This window comes from Typopeltis vanoorti, chromosome 5, assembly GCF_054136105.1.
Source record: "Typopeltis vanoorti isolate ZY-2024b chromosome 5, IOZ_Tvanoo_1.0, whole genome shotgun sequence".
Lineage (NCBI taxonomy): Eukaryota > Metazoa > Arthropoda > Arachnida > Uropygi > Thelyphonidae > Typopeltis > Typopeltis vanoorti.
The window spans coordinates 17,498,298-17,525,360 of record NC_143553.1 but is presented as its reverse complement, the minus strand read 5'-3'; the positions used below and the strand labels follow the sequence as shown (position 1 = coordinate 17,525,360).

The window sequence follows — 27,063 nt, the reverse complement described above, 5'->3', positions numbered from 1 at the left end:
TTCACTCCTACTCTATTTACTTGCTTAAATCTTATGTATGCAGTTATACATTGCTTGTGTCAGATATTGCCTTGGGAATTCCCATTCATTGTCAACATCTGTTCTGCACAGCTCTTCTACTCAATGTATTGAGTACAGAACTTCCCATTATCACTTACCTTATAATTCCATATACATCCTTTTTTTTGGTAGTAACTTTTTCTTCTTTCACAAGTTCACAAAGAGTTACCTCATGATCACTTTCATCAGCCAGCAGTACTGTTAATACCTCATTAATAATTACATCTTGTGAAATTATCACAAAATTCACCACTCTAAAACCTCTAGCTGCTTCGGTCACACGATGCTTAAGATATTTATCCCTCAGAAAATCAAACTCACTCTTCTTGTTCCCATACACTATCTCCTCCTTCCATCCTTCCATCTATAGACTTAAATATGTAATTTAAGTCTCCCATCAGGATCATCTTTTTGCATGCCCAACAAATTTGCCTAAACATTTTACAATCGTATTCTCTACATTTCCCTGGCCTATAACAGCATCTTATCAAATATACTAGTTTGTTGATTTCAATTTCACACTGCTGAGATTCATAATCTACCCATGTGCTATTAACTTCCACACTTTTTGATGCAATCCCTCTGCAATCATTATCTGTACTTCCCTTCTTTTCACCTTCATATCCTTCTGGAAAATTGTATACCTTCCATTTCTATTCCTGACAACACAAGATCCTCAAACAACTGAGTTTCACTTATAACAATTATCTTTGGGTATGCTGACTCGATCAGTGCAACAAACCCAGCTCTCCTATTTCAAATACAGTGGTATCTTGACTTACGAACTTAATTTGTTCCCGACTGCAGTTCACATCTCAAAGTATGTATCTCGAAACCCAATTTTCCATTATATCTTATGGAAAATCAATTAATCCATTCCCAGATTCAAAAATTCAAAAAATAAAAAAAGTTATTCTCAACTAAATGAAAAAAATGCAAAAAATGGAGGAGTGAAAAGGAGCATTTTTGCACTATAAATATGCATTTTATATACCATTACATATTTTTATTTATGAAATCTTTGGTTTTACGTGATCAGTATGAAAATCATCTTCCATTAAATTGTAAAAAAAAATCAATTTTCTTGTGGCTGGTTTTGTGGTTCAGGAGTTTTCGATTTGTTGTCATCAGTTGCTTCTTTTTGTCTCTTAGGTGAGGGAGGTTTAAAACACCTATCCAACATTGACTGAATCTGTCATTTCCTTAACACCCTTCTAAAGTTGATTAATGACATTGTCATTGAAGATATTGGTGGCTCTTGAAACACCTTGATTTGGATGCCACTTATTAATTCTTGCAATTCGCCCCAGTTCTGCAAGATGTTTTTTACATCACTTGTTGGAATTGCTCCCTTTTTGTTGCTGTCTTCTTCGTCCTCTGAAGACATTTTTCCCCCTCCTCATCCCTTTCTTTTTCCTGCTCTCTTCTTAACTCCTGTAGCTCTTCAGTGGTCAGCTCAACGTTGTGCTCCTTTACCAGCTCCTTTATGTCTGCTTCGTCAACTTCCAAATGTATGGTCTTGCCTGGGGAAACAACTGTATCCACAATGTCAATTTTGCTTTCAGGTCCTTCCAATGCAGTTCCTCGGACACAGTCAAGCCATAACTTTTTCCAGGCTGATTTTAGAGTTCTCACAGAAACATCTTTCCATGCCTGACTAATAAGATGCAAACAATGAAGAATATTGAAGTGATTCTTCGAGAATTCTCTGAGGATTAATTCCGTGTTGGTGATAACTTAGAAACATCTTTGGAAAAGAGTTTTGGTATAAAGCTTTTTGAAGTTGGAAATAACATATTGATCCATTGGATGTAGGAGTGGTTTGGTATTAGGAGGCAAGAACTTAATTTTGATGAAATTAAACTCTTCTTCCAACTGTGGTGGATGTGCTGGAGGATTGTCCATTATAAGAAGAACTTTCTCAGGCAAACCCTTTTCTTGTAGATACCATTTTGCTGTGGGAGCAAAGACCTCTGTCATCCACTCACAGAAGAATTGCCTGGTTACCAGGCTCTGCTGTTACCTCTCCACATAATGCTGAGTTTGTGCCTGTTAACTTTATGCTTTTTAAAGACTCCAGGATTTTGAGTGGAACCAACAGAGGTTTTATCTTCAGGTCACCACTGGCATTGGCACAAAAAAGCAAAGTTAGTCTGTCTTTCATTGGCTTGTGTCGTGGCAATGCCATTTCCTCCTTAGTGATGAATGTTCTCTTAGGCATTTTCTTCCAGAAAAGCCCAGTTTTATTGCAGTTGAAAATTTGTTCTTGTCTGTAACCTTCCGACTCCATCAATTTCTAAAATTCCTTCACAAACCTTTTAGTGGCTTCTTTGTCAGCACTAGCACATTCTCCATGTCTAACAACACTGTGGATACTGGTTCTATTCTTGAATTTCTCAAACTATCCTTTTCTAGCTTTAAACTCTTTGCCGATGTTTTTGTTACTGCTAGTGGATGGCAAGTTCTGCGAAAGATCTTTGTAAATAGTTTGAGCTTATAAACAGATCATGTTTTGAGATGCACTATCTCCTTTCAGCTGCATGTCATTATCCAGATGAGTAGTAAAGTTTCCATTTCTTCTATAACTTTATTTCTTCGAGATGTTACGATAGATATGCCTTTGGCCACATCCATTTCCTTATAAAAATCTGCTTTCTTGACAATTGTAGCTATGGTGAATTTGGACAAGTCATACTGCTTGCACAGATCACTTTGCCTGACTCCTTTCTCATATTTTCCCACAATCTCTTTCTTAATTTCTATTGGGATTTTCTTCTTCTCTTTCTTAGTTTTCTTTCGCCCCATGTTGAAAATAATACACTGATCAGTTAAATGACGCTTATCTGGTAGATTATTCAGAAAATAAACGTGAAGCTACAATAAAACACGTCACTTATATAAAGAAATACATACAGTACACATAAGTACAAACCTAAAAAAACTTTGCAAAGTGTATTGTTTGTTTACACAAATAGATATACAAAAAAGCAAATACATGTAGCATTCCTCGTATTTCAGATAAATACGATGTAGTAACAACAGTCATTCCACTAGAGACGGTTCAGCGCATGCTCGGCTACATGTGCATAAAAAACTTAAAAAAAAAAAGTATAATGTAAAACAAGCTTTAGTTCCTTTGAAAAGAAAACCATCACAGTTTGTATCTCGAGTCTAGGTTCGTATCTAGACGTCAAAATGGGATATGAAAAAAGTTCGTATGTCGAGCAGTTCGTAAGTCGAGGTACCACTATACTCCTTATATTTGTATATAAACATAACAATCCCCGTCTTTGAGGACATTCTCTACTCTAACTGCTATACCACAACTCACTTTTCAGAGTGATTCCTATTAACCTGATCCTGACTCTGATTGCCATTCACACCTTCTCATCCTCACCTTTATGCATCTCCTTGTACTGCTACAATCACATCTTCAACCGTTGTATACATCTCCCTTCTGCCCTACAACCTGTTTGGCTGTGCTTTTCTGCTTCACGAGTACTATTTGATCGTTAACTATACTATCTTCTTGATTCTGTGCCTTCTTATCAGACAATAGTTTTTCTAAATGCCCGACACCATGCTAATTCAAATGCAATCCATCAACTTTAAACCATTCCAAATTCACTTCACTTCGGATTCACAAACTGAACTCCTTTTGCCTCACAAAAATCAGACATTATTAAATACAAACAAGGAAATAAAATTAACAATAGCAAAAAAGCAATTCAAGTACTAGCAAGAAAAGCAATTCAAGTACTAGAAAGAAAAGCAATTCAAGTACTAGAAAGAAAAGAAATAAAAATAAACATCAGTTAAATTAAAGTGAAACACAAAAATTCACTAAAAGAAAGTAAAAATGGAAAAGCAGCCGATATAAGTGTCTGCTTTTATTGCATTGTTACGTTTACATCAAGCAGCTGGTATACCAAATTAACTATTAAAAGCTGATATAGATGTAACAGTGAATACACTCTATAACCAAATAATACAGATGCATGAAGAATGCATAAATCATTGGAATAATGAATTATTAATCATACCAAAATAGGAGATTATTATTATTGGTATTATGATTAATAATTAAAAGGAGAACTGATTGCAGTAATTGGAGAGGAATATCATTAAATACAAGAAGCAAAATTAATTATTAGAAAGAATAGGGAAAAAAAAAAAAAAGACCGAAAGTTATGAGAAACATAATCAGGATTTAGAGCCAACAGGTCATGTATAGATCAAATAGCAACACTCAGAATAATAACAAAACTGAATTTTGTTGTTATTCAAATAGAATCAATAGAATGGCATTCAAATCTTTATATTAACTTTGTTGATTTCAAAAAAAGCTTTCAATAGCATTGAACACAGAAAGCAATATGGAAATTAATGACATATTATGGTACACCATGTAAAATTATCAACATACTTCAGAAAATTTATGAAAAATATTAAAATACAGATTATTTATTATTATTACATGACCCCTCCGAAGACTCATTGAGGGAGGGCATTCTACTCTGTGTCTCTACTACTCATTCCAACTGCATAGAATGCTACTACCGTCATTAAGTGCATTGCCATCTACTGCCTGCCACCACAACTGGTATTTTTTCTCTGTAAATCGTGTTTCTTGCTGATTTCTCTGTATGCAGGATGAAAAGACTGATTTCTAGGAGAAAAAAGCTTGCTACCTCCACATAAGATCTGCTAGCTAATCTTTAATTGAAAAAGCCCATATAAAGATTCCTATCATCATGACAAGAACTGAGGCCTTTTCTAATCAAAAGGCACAATTTACTGTTGTTCTTCCAACTGCTATGGAGGCACATACAGATCATATACATTGGAGAACTTTCAGAAAAGTTTGAAATTAAAACGGCAGTTAGATGGGTGCATTCTCTTTCCAGCAATCTTTCTTATTGTTGTTGACTTGGTTATTAGAAATGCTATGAAAAGCACTAAAGGAATACAGTACAATTGAATAGAACAGCTACATGAATGACTAGGATTTTATTGATGATATAGGTTTACTGATGCATACTAATAACAATATCTTTTAATTAATGTAAGAAACACAAAGAATAAGTAATACTATTTATTTAAAGCCATATATTTCAGCCTGAATATTACAAGCCATCTTCAATGTGACAATGGTTAATTACAAGGTAGAGCGTGATCGATGGATTGATTTGAAAAAGTAAGAGCTGTGTGATGATAATACATAAAACAATACACTGGTATAATGGAGGGAATATTGCAATATTAATTATTCATTAGCTATTTAAAAAAAAAAAAAAAAAACTTCAGTGATGTGTGATTAGAATAAAACTTTCCCATATCTTAGAGAAAGAGAGAGTTGTTGTTCCAGTTTAAGTTTGAATGGTGAAGTAAGGCCACAGAGCTTTCTTAAAAAAAAAGTGTTTAAATTTTCACTGACATTGATGAAATAAGCATGTTTCAGATCATAGGATATTGTGGTCTATATCTATTCCATGCTATGCCAAGTCTGATTTTTCACATTTACTGTTGCTAATATAAGATTGGTGTTCTTGTATTCTCTTTTCTACTGAGTGTCCAGTTTGTCTGAAGTAAGAACGATGACAGTCACAAGGAACTTGGTAGATGCCAGAGAGAGCCAGAAGACAGTTTATCTTTGGAAAATGGAAACCATACTGATAATGTGTTGATAGGAAGAGAAGTAGCCACTAAATTGTATTTCTTAAGAATTCTGGAAATGTATTCATTCTGAGATGCCAGAAATGTATTTGATTGAAACACGATGTGCTGTTTTCTAGCGAGGAAGCTAACAGACTTCACTTGGAAGTTTCATCCGTTTTACTGAAATCCAAGCTTCCACCTGCAAATGTCTCTTTGAAAGTGTTGCAATCCTTAACACGCAAAAGTCATCTCATTATTACTAAGCCTGACAAGTTACAGTTATAAATTATGTTATGAATTCTGTCAATTATAAAAGAAAAGTCACTCTTTTATTATGGGATCAATCAACATACTAGAATTGGATTACAACCCCTAACAGACAATTCAGAAAGCTGAACTCATTTGCTAGATGAAGTTGTAAGCCTCGATGGAGACAACAGGAAAACTTATTTTGCTAGATCCCCTAGGTTTTATGGTTTACTTAAGATACATAAAAAGACATTCCTCTTCTTCCAGTTGTTGACTGCATAGATTCACCTGCTTACTGAATTGCCAAATTTTTAGCACATCTATTCAATGCTCATATTGGTAGCCCCCACTCATTCATAAAAAAATTCTTCAGATTTTCTTGATAAAGTGAAAAATGTTTTTCCCTACAGCCCACTGATATAATGGTTAGTTTTGATATAGAATGTTCCTCTTGAGGATATACTACATCTACTTTTGGAAGCATTTCCACAGAATATAGTTAAATTATTTGATTTTGTTATACACTCTGAATTTATTTTGTCAAAATAAATTTTAAAGTCAAGTTGAAGGACCAGCAATGGCAGGTCCACTCTCCCCCTGCACTCACTAAGTTTTATTAAGAACATTTAGAAGACATCATTTTCTTGTCCATACATCCTCAGCCTTTATTTTGGGTTTGTTATATAGACATTTTTTTCTATATGGATCCATGACAAAGAAACATTGCCTACTTTTTTATCTAATATAAACAATCTACATCCATGAATTAAATTTACTATGGAAATGGAAAGAGGCAACAAATTATGAATTTTAGATATTCTACTCCTTTGTTTGCCATTATCAAGTGAATTAATTACTTTCATTTATTGAAAACAAACTTTCACTGGATGCTACATTCAACAGATTGATTCACCATCCATCCCAGAAGACTGGACTTATAAAAACTTTATTATGACATCCTCATTCCATTTGTTCTACACCTCAGCTATTGCAGCTGGAACTCAAACATCAAACAATGCATGAAACTCAATGGCTTCTCAGAAAGGACCACACAACAACATTTTGATTCCTATAATCCTAGCTCGATTAACATGTCAAGTTCCAATCCCCTTACATTTCTGGCATCTCAGAATGATTCCATTTTCAGAATTCTTAAATACAGTTTATTAGCTACTTTCCTTCCTGTTAAGAAATTATCAGCACGGTTTCCATTTTTCAAAGATAAACTGTGTCCTCTGGCTCTCCCTTGCATCTTTCAAGTTCCTTGTGACTGTCATTGTTCTTACTTCAGACAAACTGGATACTTAGTAGAAAATAGAATAAAAATACAAGAACAACAATTCTATAATAGCAAGAGTAGATCTGAGAAATCTGGCTTGGCACAGCATGGAATAGTATAGACCACAATATTCTATGGTCTGAAACATGCTTACTTCATTGATGTCAGGGAAAATTTGAACACTTTTTTTTTTAAAGAAAGCTCTGCTGCTTTAATTCACCATCCAAACTTAAATTGGAACAACTGTTTTCTCTCTCTCTCTCTCACACACTATGATGTGGGAAAGTCTTATTCTTAATCACACATCATTTTTTTTTTTTTTTTTTTTGTTAAGTAGCTAATGAATAATTAATATTGCAATATTCTTTCCATTATACCAGTGTGTTGATTTATGTATATAACATAATGCAAGTCTTACTTTTTCAAATCAATCCATTGTTTGCATTCTACCCTGTAATTAGCCATTATTGCCATTGAAGATGGCTTGTAATATTCAGGTTGAAATATGTGGCTTTAAATAAATAGTATTACTTATTCGTTGTGTTTTTTGTGTTAAAGAAACTTCTCATAGCACAAGTATCTCTTAAAGAACAATAAGAAAAATACTACTCTTCTAACTTTTACCACTTAATTCTGGACTCAGGTGATGGAAATGTGTCATGGTGGATAGTTTCCTCTCCTCCGATTTCTGCATCAATGCAGGAGTACCCCAGGTTTCCATTCTTTCACTTACTCTCTTCCTCTTATATATATATAAATGATCTGCTCACAGACTTCCAATCTTATGCATACTTTGCTGATGACAGGATACTCCATACCTCCTCCTTTTAATTTAATCAGTCTCTGAAGTTTGGCATGTAAATGTCTTGACACTAATAGGCAGTTTTATGCTTTTACTTTTCTCACATTCAAATGGTATAGTTCTTTCAAATCCAGATGATACTGTTGTGATATCACCCACAAATAAGACTGACCTTGTATAAGTTTTCTTTCTCCTCCAGCTCTTGAATAGACTTCAAAGGCAAATCATTCTTCACTGTACCAAGAGCAGCCTGCAGTATGCCTCCTCCTCTTTCATTAGAAATAAATTAAAAGAATACAAAATAGCTTGGAACTAAAAACTTTTCAAATCTAGTATTATGCCTCTTGTAATTTGTAATTTATACAGCATTAATAACTGGACAGATGAAAAGTAACAGAAAAGCTAAAAAGGATGCCAAGGTTTTATTTTTTGTGCTAGTTGGTCTATAATTCGCTAATTCAGATCTGGCTTGCACTTTATACAAGGTACCCCAGATCTTGATATCTTTCTGGATGTGTTATCCACAATTAACACCCATCCTGTATTCCCTACACATGCTTTCATATTCATCTAGCCAACAGCATGAAAGCAAATGTATATTTGATCAATTTCAAAAACAAGGGATCTGAGGATGCTGAAGAGGAATGGATTAAAGAAGATAGGTAGTTAGTGTTACAGTTATTACAGGTGCTCAATATGAATATAGCAGTTGGAATATACTATTGAACACCCTTGACCTTGTTGTTCAGCTTGAGCCTTAGTATGTGTCTAATTACTAATGAGCAGAAAGATACCAAGATAATTACCTTGTATAGTGTGTGAGCCAGATCTGAATTAGTGAATTATAGACCAACTAGCACAAAAAATAAAATAAAATAAAACCTTGGCATCTTTTTTTAGCTTTTGTGTTACTTTTCATCTGTCCAGTTATTAATGCTGTATAAATTACAAATTTACTACCCAACCTTGCAATACTGGCTCTTACCCCTCCTCCTCTTTTCTCTCTCTCTCTCTCTCACAAACTCCAGTCACTGTCTCATAGATGGTGATCAGTTTCCACATTCTGTTCTCTTCTACAGATATTTTCATGCATTCAGCAGTACTGAGATATATCATGTCTTCCATTTCTGCTAAACGTACAATAACATGAGCAGCAGTTCAACATCCTTTTACAGTTGAACTGATGAACATTGAACCTGCTACTCTGATTCATCTTTTATTAAGTCCACCTTGGTTCTGTGGAACAGCCTTCCCCCATGAAGTATCTCAAGCAGTTTAAAAATGACATCTTTGCTGAGCTCAGGTATTCTTGAATACACTTTTGCATAAAAAAAAAAAATTCCTCCATAACTTTTAAACATGTTTGAATTTTGCATGAATGTGGTGACATCTGTTATGAATATAATTCATAACAGATGTCACCACAAAAGTTCAACTCAAGCCCTTCTTTTTTCTACATCTGCTGTTCTGGAAGAAAATATTAATACTGGTATGTATAGCAGAAGAAATCTCTCACCGATGTGTCACACGATCCATGACTTCTGGGATATTGAAAATAGCAAGAAGTGTGAATGCTGACCACAACTCATGAAAATTACATGAGATCATCAGGAAAGAGACAGGTAAACCAATCAGTCAATAATGATGTTCTGTTGTATACTAGAATACCATAAAAGTATGAGAGCAGCTGACAGGTCAGACATCAGTTATGCTGAATGTGTTTGTAAGGACTTGAAGTGGTATAGAAATTTCTTTTTATCACCTCCTACACATAACACTTCTAAATTTTTAGACACTATACAATGAAAAAAATTGAAAAACATACAGATTTTCAAATGGCTCTCCTAAGAGAAAGTTTTCAAAATTTCCATACACCATGAACAACCATTAAACTGGGATGTGCATCACCTGGTGACTAACCCCGTATATTAAAAGGAATATACTTTCCATCCCTTATTCCGCCTACACCAATAAAGAAAAATCCCATTAGGTATTGCTGTATATGTATACAAACATCTTACTTGAGAAGGGGGTGAGAGATCAGATATTTCTCTGAGAGAGGCTTATACGCTGGTTAAACATGATAACTAATATTTAAGGAATTGACAGCGTATACTAGAAATATAGATTAAATAAACTTTAATATATACCTTCCGATATTTCGGCGAACGTCACGTTGACATCTTCTTGGGAACTTACTACATAGACACGTGCACACAAGTACTAATAATAGCAAATGAGACTGAAGCTAGGAAGCTAGCATTTCCTAAAGTCCTGATGGTGCCCCCTGGTGGGCTATATTGGTAGTTCTTGGCCTTTGGGCTGAAGTTCTGATAAAAGTTTCCCAAATTTGGGGCAGTCTCATGCATCCAAATTTGTTGAGGTTTGGCATGTTCCTAAGGGCCGAGGCTGATTCCATGAATAGTCTTTCATACTTGAACTTGCTGCGGTGTATTACTGTGGCTTTCTTCCATCTTATTCTGTGGCGAGTATCCAGAGCGTGGTCTGCAAGCCCAGAGTGGCTGTACTGGTGAAATCGGATGTAATCCTTGTGTTCTGAGATTCTGATATTTGCTGTCCTGCCTGTTTGGCCAAAGTAGGACAGTTTACAGCTGCAAGGGACCAGGTATACACCAGGTACACCTCTCCTTCCTAACACACTTGAACAACCAACACCCTAGAATCAAATTCACCCTGGAAAAAGAGGAAAACAATAACCTCCCCTTCCTAGACACACTAGTCACCTGCCAACCTGATGGAACCTTGGTTTTTTCAGTTTATAGAAAACCCACCCATACAGGCAGATACATTCACCAACAATCCCCCCCTCCCACAACAATATGGAGTTATTAAAACATTATTCAACAGGGCAAAAATAATCTGTTCTAATGATCAACCCCTAACCACTGAACTAAATCTCATCCGTGACACTTTCTCAGCCAACGGCTACCCCCCTCCAAAAAATCCAAAAAATACTTAACCCAGTTATCCACAACCCACCACCCCCTCCCCTTCACAAAAAAGATTACTCTAAATCCATCACCATTCCCTACATCAGAGGCACCTCGGAAAAAATCAATAAAATCCTAAAAAAACACGACTTGACCACCTGTTACAGACCACATAGAAAACTGGCAACCCTTATCCGCTCCACCAAAGACCAACCACTTCCCCTAGACCTACCTGGTGTATACCAGGTCCCTTGCAGCTGTAAACTGTCCTACTTTGGCCAAACAGGCAGGACAGCAAATATCAGAATCTCAGAACACAAGGATTACATCCGATTTTACCAGTACAGCCACTCTGGGCTTGCAGACCACGCTCTGGATACTCGCCACAGAATAAGATGGAAGAAAGCCACAGTAATACACCGCAGCAAGTTCAAGTATGAAAGACTATTCATGGAATCAGCCTCGGCCCTTAGGAACATGCCAAACCTCAACAAATTTGGATGCATGAAACTGCCCCAAATTTGGGAAACTGTTATCAGAAGAACTTCAGCCCAAAGGCCAAGAACTACCAATATAGCCCGCCAGGGGGCACCATCAGGACTTTAGGAAACGCTAGCTTCCTAGCTTCCTAGCTTCAGTCTCATTTGCTGTTATTAGTACTTGTGTGCACGTGTCTATGTAGTAAGTTCCCAAGAAGATGGCAACGTGACGTTTGCCGAAATATCGGAAGGTATATATTAAAGTTTATTTAATCTATATTTCTAGTATACGCTGTCAATTCCTTAAATATTAGTTATCATTTCTCTGAGAAATGTTGCCATAAGTGTATATCTTTTTTCTCCTGTTTTGAAAAAGATAATACAGTGGCTAAATTTTGATAAGATGATTAGAGGTGTTGCAATATTCAGTATTGTGTAAACATACTGAGCAAGATTTCCAATAAAATGTAATTTATAAGTGTTATAAATTTGATTTATATTAATTTGAAAATAAATAGCTTGAAGTTTTGCATGTCATTTTTTAAATTTAATTTATAAAAGAAAATTATGAATATAAGTCAGCAAGGAGAGTTTGGATGCTTTTATTTTTTCAGCAGTGAAAAGATTAAAGTATTTCTGGTGTGGTCATCAAGATATTGACAAAGCTAGTTATGATTCATATTCAAATCAGATATTTGACAGATATTCTATTCAGATAACTTACTCTATTAGAATAAATTATGCAACTTTTTTGTCTAGTCTAGACCCTTATGGTGACTTGTAAAATTTGATCTGACATGATTAAAGAAATGGAAAAATATGAAATTAAAGGAAAGATGAGAAAAATATATACCATAAATTAAATTAGAAATTATATTCTTCGTTTAATCCTTTATTCAAGTGTAAACAAACAAAGTTTGCACACATGAAGCATCTTCACAACTGTGCTACTTGTACACAGAGGCTAATGACTTCACATCAGTTGCCTCAGTATCCCATAATGCAAAGCACACCTCCTTTTGGATATGTATAATGTTATGCATTATGAGCAGTGCCACTACCCAGACCAGTTTCAAACTTTATTGAGGTCTCATCAGTGGCAGTCAGACCCAGAATACCAAGATACTAGGAGAGAAACCTTATGAAAATAAGTATATCATAATACAAGAAGAGATACCTTTGATATCTCTTCTGGCTCCCACTGATAAGACCTCAATGAAGATCAAAACCAGTTTGGATAGTGGCCTATCTCATAATGCTATGCATTATGAAGCAGGCTCTCCATAGTGCATTTGGGAGAATGGCAGAAGATTGCACCCTTTAATTGGAAAAGACCTGGGTTCGATTCCTGTCATGATAAGAGGAATTTTTATATAGGCCTTTTCAATTGAAGGCGAGTTAGCCAGTCTCATACAGTAGTAGATTTTTCATCCCTTGTACAGGTAAATCGGCCATGAGATTGCAGACAAAAAATACTGTTTATTCATAGTGATGGGTGGGGTAGTGTTGTTGTGTGTAGTTGGAGAATTAAGTAGCAGCAGAGATGGTGTGATTGTGTGTAGCAGAATAGAGAGCCCTCCAGTGATGAGTCCTTGGAGGTATCATGTCCGATTATTATAATGTAATAAATATAATATTAATAATTATACACATCTGAAAGAAGATTTGCACTGCATTATGGGATACAATGTATTCGATGGGAAATCATTAGCCTATATATATATATATAAAAGTAGCCCAGCTGTGGAGATACTTCACGTGCAAACTTTGTTTGCTTACACTTGGATAAAGGATTAAAACAATATAATTTCTTTCATCATTAATTTATAGTATAACCAAGTGAAAAAACTTTCAACAAAAAAAAAAAAAAAAAAATGCATGATATGTATGTGTGCAAGTTACAGTGAGAATTCTGACTAATCTTAATAAAAGAAGTATATATTTATCTCATTCATGATGTAATCTGAAAAGGCTTTTATTCCAGCACTCTGCTTCAATTCCTTATTCTATACTTCTGTCGGTTTTTCTTTAAATCTATCCCCTTCTATGCCATCATTTTGTATGCATTTCCTTTCCTTCTTAAATTTTTGGAGTGTCATTTTCTACATGCAATCACCAGTCCTCTAGACCAGATAAGTAATTATTATTATTACATAACATCTTCATAGAGTCCAAAGACTCATCGAGGGAAGGTACCTACTCTACAACTCTCCGTCTACACCACTCCACCAGCTGCAACTACCTTCATCATCTACACCAATGCCATCTACCGCTGACCACCACCACTAGGATTTTCACAAAGAAACATCCATGGCGACGGCAGGATTCGAGCCCGCAGCCTTTTGGCTGGAGAGCAGATACGCTAACCACTCGGCCAACCAGGCCGGCTTAATTGGTTTACATAACTTCCTTTATTGTATCTAATATTGAATATAACCTAGTGGAGGTGAACAGATTTAAGACTTACCAAATAGAATTGCTCAAAAAGCATAAGCTTCCTTTCCTTAATTAAAAGGGCTTAGGATTTAAGACTGCCATTAAAATTTTAGACTTATATAAGAATTGTGGAAATGAGACTTCTTCTTCAACCCGTCTCCCATAGGATGAGTAGAGTCCCCTGATTAGGGGTCACAATGAAGTAACGCAGCCAGCACATCACTCCTCTGCTGCATCTCTTAAGAGTAGGTATTTTTTTGCTGTAGATCTATGTTTATGGGGCTGATTTGCCTGTTCTGAGGGATGAAAAACCTGAGTTTCCAGGAGAAAAAACACCCTCTACCTCCACATGAAACCAGCTAACTCGCCATTTGGTTGAAAAGACCAGATAAAGGTTTCTCAAGTCATAGATGGGATTCAAACCTGGATCTTTCCAACAAAAGGGCTTGTCTATACTGAGCTATGAAGGCTCTGGAAATGAGACTTACAAGAATATATTTGCAATTGGATGGTTTTCATTAAGCTTTAAGCAAATTTTATTAGTGTTAGTATTAGTCAGTGTTAGCAGAATTTATTTTTATTCTGTTTTATTATTAATATGTGTACTATTCATTATCTTCTATAGTAATACTTGGGTTTTACATCTTTTTAAAGGCAGAAGCAGTAGCAATGGTATCAAATGGCACTGCACCGAAAATATCTCAGACTGAATCAGAAGCTACTTATGAACCAGCATTGAAAAAAGAGATATGCCAGGTAACATTTCCCACTCTTTTTGTCCATCATTTTTGGAGTAATTTAATTCAGTAATTTAATTAGAGATGCATTAGCTAGGCTACTGCATCTCCTAATTTGTCTTTTTAACCCTTTAACTGCTCAGAACGTATTATTACAGGCTCGGAAATACACGCCTGCTTTGCTGAGCCCATATATGTACGGTTGGCGGGCCTCCCATATTCAGACAGTTTTTTAGTATGGAAAGAATCGTAAGATATTCAAACTTCGTGGATAGGTTCCTCCATCTATTGCCAACCAATTGAAGTTTATTTGACTTGGATTTCTGTCCTTGTATGACATCTAAAGAGAAAATTTGAACTGGTGCACCTAATCATATGCAGCACTATGCATAAACCATGTGACTGAGGGGATTTCAGGTATGTCACCTACCAGTAAATATCCGCATTATCTTACTGATGATTAAATTGATGAATTGTTAACAACAAATGAGTAAGGAGAAGAATTGTCTGAGTTAAGTGAATTGTGTACTTCAGATGATGATCATGGGAATCTCCAACAAGTACCAATTTTTTCCAATGTCTTTGTGTCAGCTGCCTGGTCTAGTGGCTTAACAAATTTCTCTACCTCTTCCTTAGGTGATCATTTTGTGGGACCATAGGCACAAATAAGTTTCATTGTCCATTTTACCATGTTTAAGTTTGCCCACATTACTTGAAACTGCCTTTCAGCAAGAAGTTTATCTTCGTGTTTGGTGTTGAATGCTGTCACTTCCTCTTCCTTTCCTTGATCATTATTGCTTGAATATAACCTCCTATACTTATTATTTAGTAATATCTCATCTCTTTTTATATTTTTTGTTTCAGGGATGTCAATTATGTCCATAGGTTTTTTTGAACTTATTCTGCAAGCTTAATTTTCTTTCCAATTACACTCCTTATGTTTGTTAGTCAGGTTTGTTCTTCTTCTAGAAGTTGAGCTTGAGTCTCTTCCAGTAGCTGAGTTTTCACTGTTCACCCTGGTTCCTTGATGAAAACGGCACAGGCCCGTTTAACTGAGAGATACACAAATTATGGACTCTACAACCGTGTCCCAACATTTTGACCTTCATGAGGTCATCATTTGGAGTACACACACACACACACACACATATATATAATATATATATATATATATATATATATATATATATACACACACACAGAGACAAGCTAAATTACATTTCACATAATATGCTGAAGAGACAATGATTTGATCAACGGTTATTCTACTGGCCTGACCTCTAGTGAAAATAAAGAAAAATTACAATAAATAAATGAAATAAATTACTTTATTTTCACTAGAGGTCAGGCCAGTAGAACAACCATTGATCAAATCATTGTCTCTTCAGCATACTATGTGAAATGTAATTTAGTTGTTTTATACAATGAAATCTGTGGTGAATTCATCACTTAAAAACACACGTATTAACCACAGTGATAAGTTTTAATACGTAAATATTTCATGCCAAGTATCTTGGGACATCCTCAGTACAGTAATTCAAACAATACTAGGAATAACATACAGTTAGGGCGCATGATTACAATGGAATCCCAATATGCATGCAGTAGCATGTTATAGAATTAACTGCACGGTTAGCCCAGTGGCTTTGCACTTCGCAACCATATGACTCGGGAAGGAGTGTCCCAGGTTTGATTCCTGTCGAAGACGGGAGGAATTTGAGGATCTTCCTCATCCATAGCCAAGTTAGCCTGTCTTGGGAAGTAGGATTTTTTCCGCCAGTTTATCTGGCATTTTTCATTCCTGCAAGCAGGCAAACCGCCCCATGAACATATGCTGCTACAGCCAAAAATATATCCCCCCCCCCCCCAGCGGCAGGCTAGATGACAAGTCAGTTGGGAGTGGTGAAAGAAGTAGTGAAAAAAGAAGCGTGTTATAGAATTAAATTAAAATATAACTGAAAAAAAAAAAAAAAGCTAACGTATATAAAGAGATTATTTTACACAATTTTGTATGACAATTTCCCATACTTTAGGAATAGCAAGAATATCTTTACGGTTTAAATTTAGTCTGTGTAGTAGGGCTTCAGCACTTTCTTTATATAAACATTAATGTTTATATAAAGATCTATATAAAAGTTTTGTCTTTTCACAATGGATCCTATGGTTTGGGTTTTCATCTCCGTGTTGAGCGAGGCCAGATTTCTGCAGTTTGAAAAGACAAATGTGGTCCTGATGTTCCGAAATGTGTTTCTGAACAGATCTACCTGTCTGTCCATAGTAAGACAACTTGCAGGAGCATGGGACCTCGTACAGGCCAGGTAACATCAGAGGTGAGAGTTTGTCTTTAGGAGAGGGTAACAAGTTATAGATCTAGTTGATGGGTTTGTAAAGTAGTGGCAAGATTGTATTTCTTTATAATTTTTGAAAGACGTTCAGAGATGCCTTTGACATAAGGTATGAGAATCTATGTTTTTATATATATATATAATGTTGAGCCCATACACAGGAGGTTGGGTTGGTCAACCTATAGTACATTAGTACTATGTATGAGTAGTGGGTTGGGAAAGGAGGAATTTGTTTACATTTGATTTGAATGACTTTAAATTGTATTCCTTGGGAAACATAGCAGGTGGAAGACTGTTCTACAGTGCAGTAGTTGCAGGGATGAAGGAAGAGGAAAAGAAACTTGTTCTGTTTGTTTATAGGTGTACTGTGAAGGGATGTTGTGCAGCAGTTGCACGTGTTCCAGTGAGCTTAGTACTGAGCGGAGGAATTATTGATGTTATTTCAGATAAGTATTTCCCATGGAAATATTTGTAGAATATACATACTGTAGAAACCATATGTCTGTGTGAAAATGAGGGGGGAGAGTTGGTAACGGATGGATCATTGATAAGTCTAATTGCATTGAGTTGAGCATTTTGAGAGAGCTTTTAGGGACCCCACCCCCATATGTGGAGCAGTATTCAATAGCTTGGCGGATTTGTGATTTGTATAATGTTAATAGCTGTTTGAGGGGTGAAATAACTTCTTCAGCAAAAGAGAAATCCTAGTAGGGCTTCATCACTGTCTTTATATAAACATTAATGTTTATATAAAGATCCATATAAAAGTTTTGTCTTTTCTCAATGGATCCTATGGTTTGGGTTTTCAACTCCGTATTGAGCGAGGCCAGATTTCTGCAGTTTGAAAAGACAAATGTGGTCCTGATGTTCCAAAATGAGTTTCTGAACAGATCTACCTGTCTCTGTTGTGATATGTTTGTGATGTTTATGCCAGGAGAAGTTTGATGTGAGGGTGATTCTGAGAAGTGAGATTTCAAACTGTCTGGAAATTTAGGTATTGTCAAAAAGGATACTGGGAAAAAAATGGTTCTTTTTTATGGGAAATAGTACAGAATTGGGTTTTATTGGTGTTGAAATTTATAAGGTTATCTGAACCCCATTCTAGGATGGCTTGAAGATCGTAGTTGAGGGTGGTGGTTGATGTTCTGTAGGTTGAGATGAGTTGTGTAGGGTAAGGCTTATCAAATGCAAGCGAGGAGTGTAGTGTGCTGTCGTCTGCAAAACTGTGTATTGGGTTGGAGGTCAATTCCAGTAAGTCATTGATATATAGCAGGAAGAGGGTTGGTGAGAGGACAGAACCTTGTGGAACCCCAGCATTAATTGAATGGCGAGAGGATAAGGAGCCATCCACCATCACACACAGTGTGCATCCAGACAGAAAGCTGGCAATTCAACTACAGAAGTCCTAAGTCAGACCGAACAATGGTAGTTTGCCAAGTACGCCTTTGTGCCAGACCTGGTCAAAGGCTTTGGAGATATCTAATGCAACCACTTGAGATTTGCCAAACCTCTCCATAGCATTTGTCCAGAGTTGGGTGATGTATGTGAGTAGATCTCCTGTTGATCGGCAGTGGCGGAATCCATACTGGTGGTCATTTATTTGGTGAGTGTCTTCAAGATAGTGTAGGGGTTGGGAATTGATGATTTATTCCATTACTTTTGACAGGACTGAGGTAAGTGAGATAGGGCGGTAATTGGATGGCAGTGACTTGTCACCCTTCTTGGGATTGGGCTGAATATTGGCCAATTTCCAATTTGTGGGATAGATTCCAGTGGAGTAAGAGACTATATATAGGTGACATAGGATAGGGGTCAGTTTTGGAGCACAAACTTTCAGAACAATTGGGGGAATGCCATCAGGGCCATGAGACTTTTTTGTGTCTTATTTGGACAGTCTTTTTCTGATCTCATCATGGCAAAAGGATATAGGGGACATTGTATGTTGGGTGTCTAGAATGGTTGGGGGACATTTACCACAGTCAGTTATGCATGCATTTAAAGCAAAGTATGAAGCCAGAAGATTGGATTTTTCTTTGGGTGATGATGCAGTAGAACCATCTGGGTATAATAGGGGGTGGGAATAGTGTTGGACAGAAGTTACGGCCAATTGCTTTGGCAAGAGACCAAAAGGCTCGACTGCCATTTGGACAGGCTGCTAGTTTCCTGCTTTTTGCTCTTTCGAACTCTGTTTTGGAAGTGTTGATTGTTTTTATGCATCTATTACGGGCATCGGTATAAGATTTGAAGGAGGATGAGGTTCTTCATTTCAGCTAGTTGTAGTATGTCTGGTGTTTCATCTCTACAGCCTTGGCACATCTTTTGGAGAACCAGAGTTTCATTAGGGAATGGCAGTTCAGAGTGCTGTTTGGAATGTATATATTCATGCCACTGAGGATTACTTTGGTAATATGCTCGGTGCATATGTTTGGGTTGGAAGGCTGGAGGCAATAATCCAACCATGGGAATGTGGCATAGAAGTTGCGGAGGCTGTCCCACTTGGCACTGTTATAGTGCCAAACTACTCTTGTATGAGAGTGTCTGTGTAAACATTGTTGCATGGGGGAGGAGATGAGCACTAGGTTGTGGTTAGAATTGCCCAGGGGGCTCACTACTTTCACTGTGTATTTGGAGGGGTCATTGGAGGAAGAGATCTAGGGTGTTTGGGGAGTGGTTTGGGTTATCTGGAATTCCGGTTGGCATCTGGACAAGTTGTGTAAGGTCATTAATGATGGCAAATGTTTCAGCATCTCTGCCCGCATGATCTGTACAACTGGAGGATCAAAGCCAGCTAGTGTTGTGGACGTTAAAATCTCCTAGGAGGGTGATTTCACTGTTGGGAAAGTGGGATTGAAAATCCAATCTTCTGGCTTCGTACTTTGCTTTAAATGCATGCACTGAGTGGGGAAGGGATATTTTCAACCAAAGAAGGTCAAAGTTGGGTGATTCCAGGTTGGGTGCTCTCTCTGGCAAGGTATATCAGTGCAGATGTATGCGCAGACACCACCTTTAGGACAAAAGTTGTTAAAGATTGAGTAGTTTGAAATGTTGAGATAAGTGGTGCTGGGGAACGGTGAGATTTGAATTTCTGCCAGGAAGAGTAGGAGGGGTTTAGCAGACTGTGGGTGGTAGTGGACACTATTCAGGTTGGAGTTTAGGCCACAGATGTTGGCCTAAACTCCAACCTGAGTTGTTTTTTGAGTTGTTTTAAGATTGTATCCATTTAGTATGGCTGTATTTTTGATTATTCCAATTCTTGGCTTAGAGATTCTTCAGAGGAGCACACTCTATGTGCTCTGTAACTAATGATTTAATGATGCAAAATTTTTGAGATGGATGATGAGCGGAAGAATTGTGAATGTAGCGACCTGAAAATGTAGGCTTGCGATAGACAGACGTGGTGATGGAACCATCTTCTTTTCTTTGGATGTGTAAATCTAGAAAGGAGATACCCTGTGGAGATTCTTTTTCTAGCGTAAAGTTGATGCGAGGGTGAAGAAGGTTCATTTTATCTAGAAACATGTGTAATTCTTGGTGGGAATGATTCCAGACTGCAAAGACGTCATCGGCATATCGTAGCCAAATTTTTGATTTGGGTTCAAATGTGAAAATTTTTTCTTCAAGGTATTCTAGAAACAGGTTTGCTAAGTATGGCAAAAAGGGAGACCCCATTGCTGTTCCTTCCTCTTGCTTGTAAATTTTCCTTTCCAAGTGAAGTAACCAGACGTAATAACAAATTTGAATAATTCGACAATATCAAACGGAAATTTTTGAGTTAATAACTCTGCTGTTTCCTTATGGGGAATGTTAGTGAAGAGGGAGACAATGTCGAAGCTAATTAAAATGTCAGTTTTTAACAGTTGAGTGTCTTTTATTTTTCCGTGAAACTCTGTGGAATTTTTAATAATGAGGCTGTGTGGCCTGTGAGGACGGAGAAGGAGGTTAGATAAAAATCTTGATAACTTGTAAGTCGGGCTGCTAATAGAATCTACGATGGGTCTGAGTGCAACGTTATTCTTGTGAAGCTTAGGTAAGCCATATATTCTAGGAGGTCAAGAATTAGAAATAATCAAAAATACAGCCATACTAAATGGATACAATCTTAAAACAACTCAAAAAATCATCAGTCACTTCCCCACACATCAACCTAGACAAGAAGAAGCTCATAGGATTCCCATACCTTATGTCAAAAGCATCTCCGAACATCTTTCAAAAATTATGAAGAAATACAATCTTGCCACTGCATACAAACCCATCAACCAGATCTATAACTTGTTACCTTCTCCTAAAGACAAACTCTCACCTCTGATGTTACCTGGCATGTATGAGGTCCCATGCTCCTGCAAGTTGTCTTACTATGGACAGACAGGTAGATCTGTTCAGAAACACATTTCGGAACATCAGGACCACATTTGTCTTTTCAAACTGCAGAAATCTGGCCTCGCTCAACACGGAGATGAAAACCCAAACCATAGGATCCATTGGGAAAAGACAAAACTTTTACATAGATCTTTATATAAACATAAACATTTATATGAAGAAAGTGCTGAAGCCCTATTACACAGACCAAATTTAAACCGTAATGACTTTCGTGCTATTCCTAAAGTATGGAAAATTGTCATACAAAATTGTGTAAAATAATCTCCATATATATGTTATCTTTTTTTTTTTTTCCAGTTATATTTTAATTTAATTCTATAATACGCTACTGCATGCATATTGGGATTCCATTGTTATCATGCGTCCTAACTGTATGTTATTCCTAGTATTGTTTGAATTACTGTACGGAGGATGTCCCAAGTTTTATGAAATATTTACATATTAAAACTTATTACGTGTGTTTTTTAGTGATGAATTCACCACAGGTTTCATTATATAAAAAAGTCTTATTCCTTCATGGGGAACTGACAGCACAGAAGACCGACTTATTAGGCAAACTTCAATTGAAAGAGGGTAAGCTAAGTGCTACAATCTCTTTTTTTAAAAAAGTGCAGATGCGATAAACTCATTTCAATGTTTGCAAAACCAAAAGAAGCCATCAAATCTCCAGGTGCTCATAAAATCTATCAAAAAAGCAAGCAATTCTTTACTACTTAATCAGTTATGAGTTTCTAAACATGAATTGGCAACATATAATTTGAAAAATTACAGAACTGGAAGCAGATTTGTCAAATACGTTAAATCAAGAACTGCTACAATTGATTATCAGTGTCTCAGAAAATTTCGGGGATAAAAGCATTCTTTAAAAGTAATATTAATCTACATAAAAAATACCTTAACTTGCTAAATCGATCTAAGAAAATTACTAATAAATTAATGACGGAAAAATGGCTGGTCAGCTTATCTAACCGTCCACTAACAACAGATGAATTAAATGTTCTAGCAAGAGGTCATAAATTTGCAATTTCACCTAAATGGTTTCCATATTTAGATTTTATACATAACATTGAGAGAAACATCGGCCATCTTTCCAGTATTGAAGCCAACAGACTTCGTTTCGAAATAGCAAAAATAATCTATGATGTCAAATCTTTGTAGTTAAATGTACTGCCATCAGAATTGAGTGCTCTTATTTCCTTAAAACGTAATAAAAACATAATCATCACCAGAGCTGACAAAGGAAATACCATTGTGGTTCTAGATACAATTCATATGACCGAAAAATGAATTTACTATTCTGAGTTCGAAATACTTATGCAAAACTCAATTATTATCCTGCAAAAAGACAATTCAAGAAACTAAATAAATTACTTGATGAAACCTCTTTCTTAAATGAAGAAACAATTAAAAAACTCAGGACATACCATGCTATGTCTATGATGTCAAATCTTTGTAGTTAAATGTACTGCCATCAGAATTGAGTGCTCTTATTTCCTTAAAACGTAATAAAAACATAATCATCACCAGAGCTGACAAAGGAAATACCATTGTGGTTCTAGATACAATTCATATGACCGAAAAATGAATTTACTATTCTGAGTTCGAAATACTTATGCAAAACTCAATTATTATCCTGCAAAAAGACAATTCAAGAAACTAAATAAATTACTTGATGAAACCTCTTTCTTAAATGAAGAAACAATTAAAAAACTCAGGACATACCATGCTAGACCTCCTAGAATATATGGCTAACTTAAGCTCCACAAGAATAGCGTTCCACTCAGACACGTCATAGATTCTGTTAGCAGCACGACTTACAAGTTATCAAGATTATTATCTAACCTTGAATAATATAAGCACGTAAACACAAGAAAGATATTTAATTAGCCAAATATTTCGGTCTGAAAATTACAGACCATCTTCAGTGGCATTACAAGAACAGTTTTAAAAAATACAAGGTGGAATACTAACAATAGATCATTTAAAAATAGAACAAGCCGCGTAATGTTATATCACGAAGTATTAAAGGGAATATTATTAAGCAGAGACATGATTGAAATAAAGATATTAATTAATAATATTAAATAACATAAAATTAACATGAATTAATGAGTTATCCTGATTAGACTTTCCCAGATTTTTGATACAGATATAGAGTCATTCCGATTCAGGTTAGAACGATGGAGTAATGCCTCTACGCTTTCTTTGAATAAACATTCAAATTTATAGCGGGATCTATGTGAGAGGCGAGTTTTTGACCAAAAGATGTTGTGGTTAGTTTCAATCCCGTGCTGAGGCAATCCAGATTTTTCAGGTTTGTTGTGATGAATGGAGGATTGATATTCTTGGATTCTTTTTTCAAGAGAGCGTCCAGTTTGTCCAAAATAGGAGAGATCACAGTTGCAGGGAATTTGATAAGCTCCAGGAAGAGACAAAGTCTAGCGTTTGTCTTTAGGTGAAGGAAAATGGGAAGATAATTTGATAATAGGTGAATACGTAGCTGTTAACTCATATTTCTTCAGAATTCTTGAGATAGGTTCTGAAATCCCGGAGATGTATGGAATTGGAACTCGACGTATTGAATCTTTGTTGTTTAGTGGTGGATTATAAGAATCAAGAAGATGTTGTGTACTCTTTTTGGAAACGCCATTGAGTTTCAAGTGTTGTTGGATAGCAGAAACTTCTTTCTGTAGAAAATTAGAAGTAGAACAATTAGTTTTGGCTCTTCTGATTAGACATTTTATGATTCCTGTTTTTTGACAAGGATGATGGGCTGATTCTTTAAGAATATACCAACCTGTGAATGTTGGTTTCCTGTAAACTGTAGTTGTAAGAGTATTTGAAGGTGACTGGATGAGGAGAACGTCTAAAAATGATAACTGGTTGTTTTTTTTCCATTTCCATAGTAAACTTTATACGATGATGTAAGGAATTGATACTGTTTAAAAAAGAAGGTAAGGAGTCTTTGTTGTGAGGCCATATAGTAAAGATGTCATCTCTGTATCTTACCCAAAAGAAGGGTTGAGAGAAAATAGATGAGAAGAGGACTTTTTCTAGATGTTCTAAATAAAAGTTGGCTAAAGCAGGAGAGAGAGGACTTCCCATGGCCATTCCTTCTACTTGGCTGTAAAATTTGTTTTGACATAAGAAATATCCAGAATATATTACAAAATTGAATAGTTTTATAATGTCTTCTGGAAAGATGTCAGCCAGTAATTTTAAAGTCTCCTTGAGAGGTACATTTGTATATAAAGATTCTATATCAAAGTTCACCATAAGATCTTTAGGTTGCAATGAGATATTTTTCAATTTTTCTAAGAAATCTGAGGAGTTTTTAAGAAAGGAACTAGAGTTGCCTATGTGAGATTTCAATAATTTAGCTAGATATTTGGCTATACGGTAAGTAGGAGAATCAATACAATCTACTATTGGACAAAGAGGAAAGTCAATCTTATGTATTTTAGGAAGACCATAAAATCTAGGAGGTCTTGCAAAATGAGTTTTAAGTCTTTCATTTGTGTGTGTATCTTAACTGATGACTTCATCTAGGAGAGAATTTAATTTCTTTAGTTGTCTTTTGGTTGGATCATAATCAATTTCTTGATATGTGGAGTGATCTCAAAGTAAAAGAGAAAGTTTTCTTCTGTAATTTGCAGAGTCCATAACTACTGTTGCTTTCTTTCCCTTTGTTAGCTTTGGTGATAATGAGGTGATTGTTTTTTCTCAAGGACTGTAAAGATTTCATTTCAGAAAGAGATATGTTGGAAGGAAGAAGTTTGGCCTTAAGTAGAGAAGAGGAGACTTCTAGGCAAAGAGCATTAGCTTTATCACTAGTTAGATCATTGAGATTCCGTTCAATGTTAACTAGGAAATCTAGATATGGTATCTTATTAGGAACAATAGAAAAATCATGTCCTTTTGACAGGATGATGTTTCGCTATCAGTTAGAGGATGTCTGGATATATTGACAATCCAATTGTCTGGAGTTTTGAAGGGCTTGAATTGTTCAGAAGAAAGAGCTTCATATTTGCAGTTTAGATGTTGACTTGGTTTATTATATGCTCGTTGAATAGAACATTTAGTCACATTTAGAACTATGTGTGAAAGATGTGAATCCAAGTTTGTGGAAATATAGGTGCGAAGATCAGAAATATGATGACTGTTAATAGCAAGATCACGTTTAACAGCTTTAAGTTGGTTGCGGATTAAAGATAAGCTGGTGTTCTGGTAAATATTATGAGCTCCAGGAGATTTTATAGTTTCTTTAATCTTAGCGAAATTGGGAATAATCTTGTTGTCGTGGAATTTTTTTAAAAAATTGACCTTAGCTTGTAACCTACCTTGTATAACTGAAAGTTTTCCTAATTTACCGGTTATTTTGGTGGCATTTTCCCTGTGAATGATTAAAATTTGATATTTTAAGGATACTTGTGACATAAAGATTGAATAATATAAGCACGTAAACACAAGAAAGATATTTAATTAGCCAAATATTTCGGTCTTCAGTGGCACTACAAGAACAGTTTTAAAAAATACAAGGTGGAATACTAATAATAGATCATTTAAAAATAGAACAAGCTGCGTGATGTTATATCACTAAGTATTAAAGGGAATATTATTAAGCAGAGACATGATTGAAATAAAGATATTAATTAATAATATTAAATAACATAAAATTAATATGAATTAATGAGTTATCCTGATTAGACTTTCCCAGATTTTTGATACAGATATACAATCATTCCGATTCAGGTTAGGACAATGGAGTAATGCCTCTATGCTTTCTTTGAATAAACATTCAAATTTATAGCAGGATCTATGTAAGAGGCGAGTTTTTGACCAAAGGATGTTGTGGTTAGTTTCAATCCCGTGCTGAGCCAATCCAGATTTTTTAGGTTTGTTGTGATGAATGGAGGATTGATATTCTTGGATTCTTTTTTCAAGAGAACGTTCAGTTTGTTCAAAACAGGAGAGATCACAGTTGCAGGGAATTTGATAAACTCCAGGAAGAGACACAGTTGAGCATTTGTGTTTAGGAGAAGGAAAATGGGAAGATAATTTGTTAATAGGTGAATATACGTAGCTGTTAACTCATATTTCTTCAGAATTCTTGAGATAGGTTCTGAAATCCCAGAGATGTATGGAATTGGAACTCGATGTATTGAATCTTTGTTGTTTAGTGGTGGATTATAAGAATCGAGAAGATTTGTGTACTCTTTTCGGAAAAGCCATTGAATTCCATTATGGGAAGTCCTCTTTCTCATGCTTTAGCCAACTTTTATTTAGAACATGTAGAAAAAGTCCTCTTCTCATCTATTTTCTCTCAACCATTCTTTTGGGTAAGATATATAGATGACATCTTCACTATATGACCTCACAACAAAGACTCCTTACCTTCTTTTTTAAACAGTATCAATTCCTTACATCATCGTATAAAGTTTACTATGGAAATGGAAAAAAACAACCAGTTATCATTTTTAGACGTTCTCCTCATCCAGTCACCTTCAAATACTCTTACAACTACAGTTTACAGGAAACCAACATTCACAGGTCGGTATATTCTTAAACAATCAGCCCATCATCCTTGTCAAAAAACAGGAATCATAAAATGTCTAATCAGAAGAGCCAAAATTAATTGTTCTACTTCTAATTTTCTACAGAAAGAAGTTTCTGCTATCCAACAACACTTG

The 27,063-nt window shown here is 35.8% G+C and overlaps 1 protein-coding gene across 2 annotated transcripts in view; it reads left to right on the top strand.

Annotated features, from left to right (window-relative positions):
- LOC150106251 (mitochondrial 10-formyltetrahydrofolate dehydrogenase) overlaps positions 1–27,063 on the top strand; it is a 654,974-nt gene that overhangs the window by 95,686 nt on the left and 532,225 nt on the right. For both annotated transcript variants that reach the window (XM_090392273.1, XM_090392274.1), the window contains exon 5: positions 14,569–14,670. In XM_090392273.1, coding sequence (XP_090248399.1) covers positions 14,569–14,670 — 102 coding nt within the window. The remainder of the gene's footprint in view (positions 1–14,568; positions 14,671–27,063) is intronic.